The 13,480-nt window shown below is 37.8% G+C and overlaps 2 protein-coding genes and 2 pseudogenes across 4 annotated transcripts; 3 read left to right on the forward strand and 1 right to left on the reverse strand.

Moving 5' to 3' along the window:
• Positions 1 to 2,541: 2,541 nt before the first annotated feature.
• On the forward strand, positions 2,542 to 3,841 carry LOC110417303 (uncharacterized; annotated as a pseudogene). Its single transcript, XR_016351269.1, has 2 exons — positions 2,542 to 3,069; positions 3,244 to 3,841. The product of XR_016351269.1 is annotated as an uncharacterized LOC110417303 (transcript).
• Positions 3,842 to 5,941: 2,100 nt separating this feature from the next.
• On the forward strand, positions 5,942 to 7,840 carry LOC149527199 (neutral ceramidase 2-like; annotated as a pseudogene). The gene is made up of 5 exons (XR_016351224.1): positions 5,942 to 6,288; positions 6,384 to 6,592; positions 6,705 to 7,393; positions 7,491 to 7,778; positions 7,828 to 7,840. The product of XR_016351224.1 is annotated as a neutral ceramidase 2-like (transcript).
• LOC110417024 (neutral ceramidase 2-like) lies at positions 5,978 to 9,206 on the forward strand. Its single transcript, XM_021429186.2, has 9 exons — positions 5,978 to 6,288; positions 6,384 to 6,592; positions 6,705 to 7,010; positions 7,138 to 7,393; positions 7,491 to 7,748; positions 7,857 to 7,982; positions 8,111 to 8,174; positions 8,395 to 8,564; positions 8,655 to 9,206. Exons 6-9 carry the CDS (start codon positions 7,866 to 7,868, stop codon positions 9,204 to 9,206), a joined length of 903 nt encoding a protein of 300 aa, XP_021284861.2. The 5' UTR covers positions 5,978 to 6,288; positions 6,384 to 6,592; positions 6,705 to 7,010; positions 7,138 to 7,393; positions 7,491 to 7,748; positions 7,857 to 7,865.
• Positions 9,207 to 9,256: 50 nt separating this feature from the next.
• Positions 9,257 to 13,062, reverse strand: LOC110417025 (Zinc-binding alcohol dehydrogenase family protein). Its single transcript, XM_021429187.2, has 10 exons — positions 12,771 to 13,062; positions 12,528 to 12,664; positions 12,380 to 12,426; positions 11,762 to 12,087; positions 11,215 to 11,297; positions 11,050 to 11,125; positions 10,728 to 10,792; positions 10,299 to 10,394; positions 9,858 to 10,022; positions 9,257 to 9,560 (listed from the first exon to the last, which is right to left on the reverse strand). The coding sequence occupies exons 1-10, from the start codon at positions 12,823 to 12,825 to the stop codon at positions 9,444 to 9,446; spliced, it is 1,167 nt and encodes a 388-aa protein (XP_021284862.1). The 5' UTR covers positions 12,826 to 13,062; the 3' UTR covers positions 9,257 to 9,443.
• Positions 13,063 to 13,480: the final 418 nt, after the last annotated feature.

Genomic DNA, 13,480 nt, shown 5'->3' on the forward strand with positions numbered 1-13,480 from the left:
CTGGGTTCGTTTCGTTGCGTTGCGTAGACCCCCTCTCACTCCTGATCTTCTCTCTTTTTTTTATTCGCCTTCTCTTCTTTTCCTTCCCATTCCTGTAGAAATGAAAATACTAATGAATTTTTGCGAAAAAAAATGTGCCGGCGGGTTTGACTGGTTTTCCATGAAACTGCAAAACTTAGTTGGGCTTATAATTGGTATGGGCCGGACTGTAATCCGAATTAGAAGAATGTAGAATTTGAAAGCACAAGCCACCAGCTGATCTCCTCCAGGAAGGGCCATCAACCCAAACTAGGCTAGGGATGGGTTACAGTTGACGCCTAAAGTAACCAAGCCAAATAAATGGGCCTTCTTACAAGTTTACTGTGTGCCTGATGGGCAGAAACCTTTCAGCACCATTCCTTACCTCCTAACTTTAAAATGGATTATCGTTTTATGGGTATCCGTAACTATCAAACTCGAAAACATAAGATTATGATACCTTATATAAGGTTCTAGGGCAAATTAATGTAACGTTTTTAAAATTTAACATGAGTTTGGACAGGTTTAGAGTATCACTTTTAAGATACTTTAAATCCAAACCCAATTATATATAATGTTATATAAATTTTAAATTTTGTAGGATTTGAACCTTTTTCCTCTGTATTTTAAGGCAATATTTATCATATCAACTAATCTACTTTTGATAAATTAATCAATGTAATATTAATTTATATTAATTGAACTATGTTGCAACAAATTTAAGTATGTAAAATTTTATTACTAGAATATGGGAACCACTTTCAAGTCTTTGTTAATTTTACCAATTTAAACGGGTATTTAATAGATTCAGATAATTAATAGATAATTTTTTATTATTATGATTTGATTTTTGATAAGATTTTATATTTTTACGTAAATTTTAATAAAATTTTGATATTTTGAGAACGAAATTGTTTCAAGTTGAGTACTTCAAAAATTGTAAGTATTTTACCTATTTACTTCTCTAATTTCATAACAAGATCCAACTTAATATAATTAAGAAGATTATAATTCTCAATATCTTATAATACGCAATAAGTATTATAAGATACAATATTAACAAAATTAAATATATGAATTAATCTATTATATTGTATTTATCAGAAATGTAATATTTCATACATAATACATAACGGATATAATTTATTTAAGATTATATTAAATTTATCTTATTTAATTATTAAAAATTTATTTTCTATTTAGTTATTTTTTAGTTAAAAAATGAAAAATTACTTTTAGTTTTAACCTTCAAGGTATATTCGACAAAAAACTTGTACAAAAGCCAAAAAAAAAAAATCACCCTTTGTCTTGACATGTCTAATACTTTTTACTTTTAGTTAATAATTAATATGAAAAATGATTATTTATTTACAAATAATATTATAGAGCATATTTAGAGTTTGAATTACAAAAAAAACTCATCTTTTCAAGCTATGCCACATGATTCTCAATCATATTAATAAATATAATTTTTTAATTTTTTATTATATATATTTTTATAATTTAAAAATAAGGGAATCGAATTTTATTTTTTAAATAAAAAATAATGTATCAATTAATGAAAGAAATATTTTAATATATTTTATATATTATTTATAATTAATTTTAAAAGAGTTTTATATAATATATAATATTCAATAATTAAATTTTTAAAATAGAATTCCAATATATGATATATGTTTCAATTTAAAAGGTACAGAATATAAATAAATAAATATTCTCTTAATAGGCGTTTTTCTCAAAATTTTGTCACCTTGAGTCTCCCTTATCCAAAAATTTATCATTGATAATTTTTTATTAATTTTAATCCTGTTCCTATAATGGCTTGTACTGAAGCCGACGTCGTTTTCATTCCGAAGTTCGGGAAATTGCAACCAATTTAGAACCCGTCACGTGCACTGACACGTGCAAGTGTCATTATCAAAATATTATATTGGGTTGAGTGGGTAAATCCCAAACCGCCCACCTGTTCCCACAGGCTCCTCTCAGGAAACGTAATCTCTGGAAAGCCACGACATCCCAAATAAATAAATTCGGTATTAAAGTTAGCTTAGGCCCACTATTCATTGGGCCCCTCGCTCGAACCTAACAGTCGCAAATCTCGAAGCCTCCTTCCTCAACAGACACGCAAAGTGCCACGTGGCCCACATCTGCCTCTTGCCTGGGCCCGTACACCGACCTTTCCATGCCGACAATCCGGGTCCCACCAGGGACAACTTGTCCATGTTCTTCTTCCACGTGTCATAGATTCGAACGGTCGCATACTCGCATGACTGGTCCATCCCAGGGTGTATCTCTCTTTCTTTTTCTCTACTTTTTCTTCTTTTCGGCCTTTTGACTGTTACTTTCCAGAAGCGCTAGCTCATAAAGCACGTCTACACTTGCTGTCATGAGTTGGCACCTATGCATGAAGGACAGATGTCGGATAGATAAGGCGAGTACGTTTCGATTGATTATCCCGGAGAGTATATTGTTTAAGAATTTTTTTCCTTTTGTTTAATGCACAGGTCGGTTACAGGAATGGCGTTCGATTGGCTAACCCAGAGCTTCCGTTAATGATTTTTTTTTTCCTTTTCTTAATCGCGTCAGATGCGCGTAGTGAATGATGCTTTGGATGCTATAAAAGCCCAGTTTTTCTGATTGCTCAAAATCCATCAAACCGTTTCCTACTCTCTAAGTGAAGTGATCCAGAAATCTTTTTCATTTCATTTGCGTTCTGTTCAAATACACTGAGCTTTGATCATAGTTCTGTTTTAGTGCTGGTTGAATAGTTTTATCAAAAATGGCTGAGGAGCATCACAACAAAGGCCCTGAGTGCGAGAGCAACGTTGCTGGTGAGGGAGCTGTGGAGACCCAGGACCGAGGGTTGTTTGATTTCTTGGGGAAGAAAGAGGAGAAGCCCCAAGAGGAGGTGGTGATCGCCACTGAATTTGATGAAAAGGTTAAGATAGAAGAGACAAAGGTGGAGGAGGAGCAAAAGAGGAAGCAGGAGAGGAGAAGAAACACAGTCTCCTGGAGAAGCTTCACCGATCGGACAGCAGCTCTAGCTCTGTAAGTACTTTGATCATGTTTTATGTTAAAACAGTACAAAGAGTAAACTGGGTGGACAAAATTTCCATTTTTATCTATACAGTTTTAATTAATTACTATGTATTTAGTATCCCTTGATCATGAGATTTATAGAGACTGATCTCGGGATATGCAATCTGTATTTTGAATGTGCAGTCCAGCGACGAGGAGGAAGGTGAAGGAGAGGAGAAGAAGAAGAAGAAGAAGAAGGAAAAGAAGGAGAAGAAAGGACTGAAAGAAAAGATCGATGAGAAGTTGGGAGGAGAAAAGAAAGAAGAGGAGATCAAGCACGGGGAGACCTCAGTCCCAGTGGAAAAGTGTGATGAGCCAGTTGTCCAAGCAGAGCCAGAAAAGAAAGGTTTCCTTGAGAAGATCAAAGAGAAACTCCCTGGACAGCACAAGAAAGCTGAAGAGGTCCCCCCTCCTCCTCCTCCACCCCCAGCTGAGTGCGTCGCCGCTGAGCCCCATGAAGGCGCCGAGGCAAAGGAAAAGAAGGGAATTTTGGAGAAAATCAAGGAGAAGCTTCCTGGTTACCACTCCAAGACAGAGGAAGAGAAGGAGAAAGAAAAGGAGAGTGCTTCCCATTAAGAAGGCAATCTGTTATTTCCAAGTAAATGCTGATGCTTGTGTGGTTTATTTGTTGAAAATGTCTCTTCTTTTTTGGGGTTGTATATTTCATATAAGTTCTCTTTCCTCCTGCTTTGATTGTAAGTTTGCTATAACAAAAAAAAAATATTAAAGTTTGTTTATATAAGGGTTTTTAATCATATACTTAGTACTAGTATTTCATGATATGTGAGAAAGGATATGTCATTTCCTTCCTTTCCTATTTTTGTGATTTCGACATTATTAATGTATTAATTTCTTCTGTTCTTGTGTATGTCCTGTCTTCATGATCATTTCTAGTCCCACGCCGCACCCACCATCCTCTACTTTTTCCGAAAGATAATGTAGAATTTGGATAAACACTAGCATTCGGATAAGTTCATAATATCACATCTTCGCATGACATCCAATGAATGAGACACACTTGCGGTCTGCCTTGATTTTTCAAATCTATATCAATACATAATGAAGGGTAAAGATCTGGGAATGGTGTATTATTGAAGTTTTGGTTCTGTCCAAAGCAAATAATTCCACGAAATTAGTCATCACATTCTTGGTGCATCGAGTGCGACATTGGCAGATGTATAGCACTTGATTACATATGCAGACACAAAAACTATAGTCCAAGGAGTAAGGGTGGACAATTCTTATGATGAATTTAACAACTTTGTGCTTCCCTAATTAGTCAAAAGGCCAAACAAATTATTATGAAATTTGATTCTTATTATTATTTTCACGACACGACATTATTCAAACTAATTTTAAAATAATAAAAGAAAGAATAAGCAGACAAAGAGGTATGGGAGAGTCATCATCACCTCCTCTCATTATTTGAACCAACCCCTTGGATGACAAATTAACCTAGTTGAACAGATGCAATGTTTTAACTTCAATATTACACTTTGCTTTATGGTGGTTTCGTTTTCTAATGGATGAGGGCATGGAGTCTGCATAGTGTAAAAGGCATTCATTTCAAACAAAAGTGGTGCATTCGCTTTTCTTTTTTCCTTTCGGTTGAAATGTCACTTATGGAAGCCATTTTTAACGAGCAAAAACGATGCTTGGTGGAGGTAGGGTTCTTTTACCATTTATTTTTTCTGTTTTTTTTTTTTCTTTTGAAGCTTAGGACCACCACGATCATGATGGCTAATATCTCAGACCTAACAAAAATAGAAGTACTTTAAAATTATCTTTGAAATTAACATGCATATGAAGTTTAACTTCTCTCACTTTTCAACCAATTAATTTACAAAACAAGTGGTTTACTCTTGTTCTTCTGTTTATTATATATGAAATAACTGGTGTGTATGCTTTGATATTATTATTTATTAATTGACCAAGGTAGATAATTACAAAATAATGGTTTTCATATATCTTTTCTATCCATCCAATGCATGTCACAATCCAAACTCAACACTCTAGTTTTTCTTTCAAATAATGGGATCTTATTAAGTTAATTGTGTACGCGGTTGAAACACATCTTGAGTCATATTGAAAGGCGTAAATGCAGAGTTTTATTACTGATCAGTTGACAAAAGCAATTTCTCATATTAGGAAATTTTCTTTTTACTTTTTAGTAATACTTTATTCTTCCGATGTTTGTCATTTTTGTTCTTTCAAGCTGCGGTTTAAATAATTTAAATTCTCTCCTTTTTTTTTGGGAAATTCTAATAAAATTTTTTTGTCTTTAAAATAAGAAATTCTCTATATCCATTAGCAATTTTACTGCCAATTAAGTATATATTGTTTGTCATCTTCAAATTCGATAATTTTAATAATTTATTTCTTATTAAAAATTTAAGTTCAACTTGTGAGTTGGGAGAATTTTTTAGCTTGTATTTTTTGTGAGCTTTTATTTTAAAAAAAATGTAGTAAAAGAATATTTATTTACTTGAAAGTTGTATATGAAAAAATTGTTAAACTGATCTCCCACGAACAAGAGATCATCGACTCTGCCGCAGTAGCATCATAACACATTTAGCAATAGACAAGCTCACACCTTGTCAGTCTCCCTCAGCTGAACAACCCAAGGAATGATGCTCTTGTGCCAACTCAAATTTTCAAACCCCTCAGGCAAATAGACAAAAGAACAAGCTGATGATCCCTCTTTTTTATATATGTTCTAAATGAATCGAATCCGTTCACAAAATACTAGGAAACATTTGCCAGAAAATCCAAGAAACTCGAATTGAAAGCTAGCTACCTTTATATATATATATATATATATATATATATAGCTTCACGGCTGATGGGATTAACTAGTTTGAAACAGACTCTTAGCAAAATGCATAAACACCTACATTTGCTATCGCCTTTTGTTGCTCTTTGTACTGCTTTTGCCTTGATAAAAGAAGTTGATGGCGAGTACTTGATTGGTGTTGGGAGCTACGATATGACGGGTCCTGCTGCTGGGGTTAACATGATGGGCTACGCTAACATGGAGCAGAGCACTGCCGGTATCCATTTCAGACTGAGAGCGAGAACTTTCATCGTTGCTGAAAGTTCACAAGGACCAAGGCTTGCTTTTGTTAATCTTGATGCAGGCATGGCATCACAGCTTGTCACTATAAAAGTGCTCGAGAGGCTCCAAGAAAGGTAAACCCAAAGCCATGCAAGATAAATTATGTAACTTCCGAAACCTTGAGATATCACCCTTTGATTAATGTGCATGAAAAGTTTATCTTTTGAAGGTTTGGAGATTTGTATACGCAAGAAAATTTGGCGATCAGTGGCACTCATACTCACGCAGGGCCTGCTGGTTACTTGCAGTACGTGGTTTACTCTGTTACTTCTCTAGGGTTTATCAAACAATCATTCGATGCAATTGTAACGGCAATCGAGCAGAGCATCATTCAGGCTCACAACAACCTCAAACCTGGCTCGATCTTCTTGAACTCAGGTAAGGTTTTTTTTCTGACTTTGAAATGCTTAATTTCCTTTTCCATGAAGGCTAGAGCATCCTTAAATCTCTTTCTGAGAAATTTTATTTCGTGACATATATATTGTTTTAGGGGACGTGGAGAATGCGGGGATAAACAGGAGCCCAAGTGCATACCTGTTCAACCCACCAGAAGAGAGGGCTAGATACCCCAGCAACGTCGATACAACAATGACCCTTTTGAAGTTTCTGGATATTGAGAGCAAGAACAGCATAGGTGCGTTCAGCTGGTTCGCCACGCATGGAACATCCATGAGCCGAGACAACAAGCTCATCAGTGGAGACAACAGGGGCTCTGCTGCGAGGTTCTTCGAAGACTGGTTCTCTTTTGGCAACAAATCCCTCTCTGCTCCAATCACCAGGTCTTCTGCCTCCCCCGGTAGGCATACCTCTGACTGCCTTTTTCAAATAATGAACCAAAAAAGAACGTAACAATGTAAAGCAAACTGAAATTACTCGCACTGATTACTGATTATGGATTTACAATATTTTCTTGTGAGAGATAGACATCAGCAAACTAATAAAGAAAGCCCAAACGATCAAGGCCACCGGAGGAAAACCTTGTGGGAAAGCAACCAGCCAAGGCTTCAAGGTGAGGAAGAACGATGGGTCCCGATTTGTGGGAGCATTCTGCCAATCAAATGTTGGAGATGTGACCCCGAATGTGCTAGGAGCATTTTGCACTGACACTGGGAAACCTTGTGATTCCAATCGCTCCTCTTGCAATGGCGATGACCAGCTTTGCGTGGGCCGTGGCCCTGGGTAGTTACACCTGCACCACTTGCTGGAATGGCTGATTTGTTAGCTTGTTTTGATTTACTTGGGCTTGATTGAAAGAAAATTTAACTTTGTATGACAGGTACCCAGATGAAATATTGAGCACCAAGATCATTGGAGAGAGGCAATTCCAAAAGGCCGTGGAGCTATTCACTTCTGCTACTAACCAATTGAGTGGAAAAATTGATTATCGCCATGCGTATCTAAACTTCACCAACATCGAAGTGGAGTTGGCTGAAAACACTATAGTAAAGACTTGTCCAGCAGCCCTTGGGCCGGGTTTTGCGGCTGGGACTACAGATGGGCCTGGAGCCTTTGGTTTTCAACAGGCGACACAGAGGTTAGCACTTACAACCTTTCAATTCGGGCCGTCACTTGCTATCTTGGATCTCTTGCGTATTAGTGTTTCAATGCCTGAGATTCTTAATCTGATGTTTCTCCTGTGCAGATCAACGAGATGTGGAAACAATTAAGGGATTTGTTGAAAGAGCCCAGCCAATATCAGGTGGACTGCCAAAAGCCCAAATCCGTTTTGCTAAGCACTGGCGAAATGTTTCTACCTTATGCCTGGGCGGTAAGACGATCTTTTTGTTGATACATCCAGTCCAATTGAGCTTACATCACAAAGAGAAAAGTAGAAAAGAAACTCTTGACTTTCTCTAAACTGTCTCACATCGCCGCTTTCTGTCCAAATTTCTGCAGCCCGCTATTCTTCCCATTCAAATGCTGAGGTTGGGAAATTTTGTTATCCTATCTGTGCCTGGAGGTTTGCTTTCTCTTACGTGATCCTTCGCTTTTATCTTTCTGCGACTAAAGTTTCAGTGCTTGCAGTGACTTAACTAAATAACTCAATTACCCGAGTTAAATGCTTCTCTTTATAGGAAAGTTTTTGGACAAAATCAGTCACACAATGCTCACAGTCAACCTAATACGTAGTATTAAGTTTTCTTCATTAATCACATTCAAAAAACTTTGGAGTTTTGCAGAGTTCACCACAATGGCTGGTCGGCGACTGAGGGAAGCAGTCAAAGAGACTTTGATAAGTAATGGAAATGGAGAATTTGATGACGACACCCATGTTGTAATAGCAGGTCTTACAAACACGTATTCTCAGTATGTAGCAACTTTCGAGGAGTATAAGCAGCAGCGGTATGAGGTATGGACTATAACAAAGCAGATCAAACGAGAAATCTATTTTAAAGGGCTTCCTTTCGATTCAATATCTTATATGCAATGAGATATGCAGGCTGCTTCAACACTCTACGGTCCTCATACATTGTCAGCTTATATCCAAGAGTTTAAGAAACTGGCAGAAGCAATGGCTACAGGAGAAAAGCTCAGGGGAACAGGATTGTTACCACCGGATCTTTCCTCTGTTCAGCTCAGCCTCGTATTAGACCCTACAGGAGACTCGCCGCCACCAGGCAAAAGATTTGGAGATATGCAGCAAGATGTAGGCCAACCGAAAGGCGGTTCATTCAAGAAGGGAGATAAACCAAATGCTACATTTTGGAGTGCTAACCCGAGGTATGACCTCTTGACAGAAGGCACATTTGCTGTAGTGGAGATGCTTCAAGATGGGCGGTGGATTCCAGTGTATGATGATGATGATTTTTGCTTGTATTTCAAGTGGAAAGTAGATACCAGTTTTTATGGCTTAACAACCATAGAATGGGAAGTGCCAGAGGAAGCTGCCTCTGGTGTTTATCGGTTCAGGCACTTTGGGTCATCTAAGAAAACCAAGGACTCCCCAAATGAATACTTTACAGGCGCATCTAGCGCATTCGCAGTGTCATGAAGGCCGTCGGTGTGGTCTGCATCTTGTTTATCAGAAAATAAGCTGTCCACTGACATAAGTTTTCTGAGATTTTTTAATCCAGACGACTGTAATTTATTTGAACATTAAAACCAGCAAACATATCGATCTCAATCTTACAAAAAAAATAGACAATGATCACAATATCAGGGCACATGAACAAGTAAAACCCTGTTATTAGCATAAGCATCTGGTTCAAGTGAAGTGAGACGAAATTTCTCATTTATCCATCCATATCACACAGCGGATGCACTTCCCTTCTATAAGTAATTCAAAGGCTTTGTTGATGTCTTCAAATTTCACCTCATGAGTGACAAACTCGTCCAGCTGCAATTCCTGGAAAATGTACAAGCAGTTAAGCACACATCTATAGACTCAATTCGCATTAGACATTCCATAAGATTAGCAGGGAATCTTTCCCATGAAATGTATTCGTGGAAAATAAGTTGGGTTAGGGTTTCCCTTAAAGCAACTAACATAGCATGACAGGCCACTGATGGGTCTGAAAGTATAAATTAAGCTTAGAATACAGGGTAGGCTTCATGATCAAGCTAGGACAAGCAAAGATAGAACAAGCAAGAAAGGGAGTACAGAAAGGAGATAAACTAGTGAGTAATCACTGTAAAAATTTACCTTGTCCAAGTAACGCTTTATCAGAACTGGAAGGTCGGATTTGGCTTTGATTCCTCCAAATAAGGATCCAGTGAGGACTTTCCCAGAATGAAGGACATCAAAGGAACTGAAGTTCAACTGTGCACCTGGCTTGTCCACTCCCATAACAATCGTCTTTCCCCAACCCTTCAATTACACACAGAGCCAAAGATACAAAAATGATGAAGTTATCCCCATGCATTATTTAGCAGTGAATCGTATTTTGCTTAGTAAGACAGAAACGTAAACAGATCATACAGTCTTTATGTCTAGAATACATATCATATTGTACAAAGAAAACACACAAATGCAAAGGACATCCAAATATAAGTAAGCTAGCCAGAAGCTCTGGGTAAAGCTTTAGTAAGTGATTAAATGTGTGTCTATTGGAGAGAGAGAGAGAGAGAGATAGAGATAGGATACCTTACGGCTGCTTGCATAGGCCTCTTGTACCAAGGATCCCAAACCAACACACTCAAAGCAATAATCAGCACCTCCTCCGGTCATCTCAATGATTACCTGCTCAAAATTAGATAGGAAAGAAAAACAAAAACCGAAATTTAGCAAATTAATCAGCTAGTCAAGATAAGCCAACAGAAAATGTATATAGATTCTTCGTTGTTAAAAAGCATCATAAAGATAACAGGATGCTCATCAAGCTATCAAAAAGGCAACCAATCAGTCTCCAAGCTCAGAAGCCGTATGGTCTTAAATGTCTTACTATCAACCTCATGGTATATATGTATGATGACATCCAAACATACATGGTATGCTTTCATAAATAACAAGTTTTGAATTCAATGTTTACAGCTATTAATTTCAACAAATAATATCATAGACTGCAAGGAAGACCTGGCTCAGAGATTTGTTCCCACAGTCCTTTGAATTGATAAACTCAGTGACCCCAAATTTTTTCCCTGCACCAAACATGAAGGAAACGTCAAGTAAAATTCACACGAAACGTATCATCATAATCGCATAAGATAGAACTGTTTGCACTTAATAGTAATCACCAGCTAAAAGTATTGATCTCGGAGTAATCTGCTTTCAATTGGGCACATGGTGGATCATTGCTACTCATATAAGAAGGTGATTCTGGCCATGGTTCAGATGACTTACAAGCTTTCAACAAAATGAAAATTCAATGACAAGTATGAGACATAAATTTACTCACCAATTTCAAATTTCTCTGGGTTTATATCCACTCCTATAATTCTTTTTGCACCACATAGCCTTGCTCCCTTTGCAACCTAGGAACCAAGAAAGCTGCGAGTCAGTCTTTCAAACTTAACACATATAAATGTCAGATACAGGGTGAAACTTTTCTTCAAGATCATACCGCTAATCCGATTGATCCCAGCCCGAAAATAGCAACAGTTGATCCTGCCTCAACATTTGCCGTTTTGCAAGCAGCACCAACCCCTTAAAAACCGAAAATTTAGCCCGTATAGTAGCGGTACTTTCTATCATCAGACTTTGCCAAAGGTTATGTAAATTTCACAGTGCTTGGGAAAAAGCATGCACTAGCACAATGGTTGATACTGCTGATAGAGATGTTTATAATAGTTATGAAACTCATTGTGCATGGGGTAACAAACTAAGAATCAAGTGACCATGGTAATTTCAGAGATAGTAACAAGGAGTATAAAGTCCAATGCAAAACGCAGCTACCTCAATGGCCCAATCAAGTCCAATTTAAGTAACAAACACCGGAAGAATTAAACCATGATAAATGGATACTTTTCTGAACACACTTTAGTTGATGGCTAAAAGAAAATTGACTAGAAGTCATCAAACAGAAGGTTGTTCATAGACTTCTAGATACAGAATTCAAGGTAAATTTTGAAATTTTAAATGCCATAACATGAAAATCAAAACCCCATTACCTGTAGATACACAACAGCCAAAGAGGCATGCCCTGTTTGGAGGGATTGCAGGATCAATCTTCACTACATGGGTGATATCTACTACTGTGTACTCGCTGAAACTCGAAACGAATAGAAAATGATACAAAGCCTCTCCCTTAAGATCAGTGAATCTGCTGGCGTCATATCTAGGCATCCAGGGATGGACCCTAAACGGGAATTTTGAACATAAGTTGCTCTTCTCTGAACGGCAATCTGCACATTCTCCACAATCTGACATGAACGTTGGGATGACAACGTCTCCTTCGGCTACCTCATCTACATTCTCACCGACACTCTCCACCACCCTACAACCACAATGTCAACTTGTAAATTGAACATAAGCAACTTGTTGCCTTGCTATATTCAGGTTTAAATCATAGAAATTGTATGCATTTGAGTTTTAAATGAAGAAAAAGAAGGATGCCGATTGCCAAATTATAAAGAGATATTTTTTTTTAAGAAAGAGAAACGAGAAAAACAGAGATGACATCTTTTTCTGAAAGTCAAAAGCAATTTCTTTTTCCCATCTTTGATAATTTCCGGAAAATGAAATTTACTACGTAGAACAAAAACGGTCAACGAAGAAATCAAGCTCACCCGACGGCCTCGTGGCCCAGAATTCTGGGGAAACAAGCAGGAGGCACCTTTTCAAACAGAGACAACAATTCAGGTAAGCAACAATAATGCCGAAATTTTGAAGGGAATAAGTTACAGATCAAGACAGCTGGATCGACAGATAGACCACCTTCAGTTTCCAAAAGATGATGTCGCTGTGACAGAGAGAGGTGCAGATTATCCGAATCCGTACTTCGTAGGGACTCGGAGGGGCAACCATGATTTCCTCGATCACTAGAGGCTCCCCTGGCTCGCGAGAAACCGCAGCTAAACGCAGTAGCAACACGTGGCTTCATTCTCTAACAAAAAAAACAAGGAGAAGAAAAACAGAGACAGAAGGAAAAAGACCTTGGGGGACTTCATTTACAGTTACCTTTGCACAGAATTGGTTTCCCAGCGGTTTTGCTTGACAATTTCTCGTAATCCATGGCCAAAAAATTGGAAAGCTGATAGCTCTGTCTGTGGTGGTTGGTGGCAGCGGTGCCAGGCCAAAACAGGACAATGCTTGTCCAACCAAAACCTGAATATTTCTGGTGTATACCAAGTTTTATGAGCTGAATGAATCGAATAAAAGACGCTGAGTTGGTGTGGACCCCTGACCTTTTCGAGTTTCTTGTTTGACCTTTTTATCTCTCAACCATCACAGTAATTATTCCTTTGTCGAGTCGTTGACTTCTCTGCTTGACCTTCCTCCTTCGATTCCCTGGCTTTCATGTAACCGCGCTGAATGGAAAACAGAAAGAGAGACAATATGAGAAATACGTGACCAAGTATTCAAATTAAATGTGATCCACGACAAGATAGAGGTTAAAACTGAACGTCGCCAGGGCATCGCGGGTCCTGCTCAAGGGTAACAGCTCCCCGTGATTTTGGACCAAGATTCTTGCCAATGCTATCGTGACAATGCACTGTTTGTGTATGATTTTTGTACTTACCCTGCGAATAGACTATTGGAGCATGTTGATTGGGCAATCAATCTGTGAAAGAGAAAAGGTTGGCAGTTCTCTTACCTCTAGAACGGAAAATCAATCTGTAAACGAATCAGTGAATCCATGTTGTCTGATCTTACTGTTTACTTCTGTG

The sequence above is a fragment of the Theobroma umbraticum genome, unplaced genomic scaffold (genome assembly GCF_002168275.2).
Source record: "Theobroma umbraticum cultivar Fairchild unplaced genomic scaffold, ASM216827v3 scaffold_51.0, whole genome shotgun sequence".
Taxonomy (NCBI): Eukaryota; Viridiplantae; Streptophyta; class Magnoliopsida; order Malvales; family Malvaceae; genus Theobroma; species Theobroma umbraticum.

Coding starts and splice junctions, on each gene's coding strand:
- LOC110417024 (XM_021429186.2), top strand. CDS start 7,866: ATGTGGAAACAATTAAGGGATTTGTTGAAAGAGCCCAGCCAATATCAG. Junction 7,983..8,110: donor TTCTACCTTATGCCTGGGCG/GTAAGACGATCT, acceptor AAATTTCTGCAG/CCCGCTATTCTTCCCATTCA. Junction 8,175..8,394: donor TATCCTATCTGTGCCTGGAG/GTTTGCTTTCTC, acceptor GGAGTTTTGCAG/AGTTCACCACAATGGCTGGT.
- LOC110417025 (XM_021429187.2), bottom strand. CDS start 12,825: ATGGATTACGAGAAATTGTCAAGCAAAACCGCTGGGAAACCAATTCTG. Junction 12,427..12,527: donor TCATCTTTTGGAAACTGAAG/GTGGTCTATCTG, acceptor CTGTTTGAAAAG/GTGCCTCCTGCTTGTTTCCC. Junction 11,126..11,214: donor TGGGATCAATCGGATTAGCG/GTATGATCTTGA, acceptor CTTGGTTCCTAG/GTTGCAAAGGGAGCAAGGCT.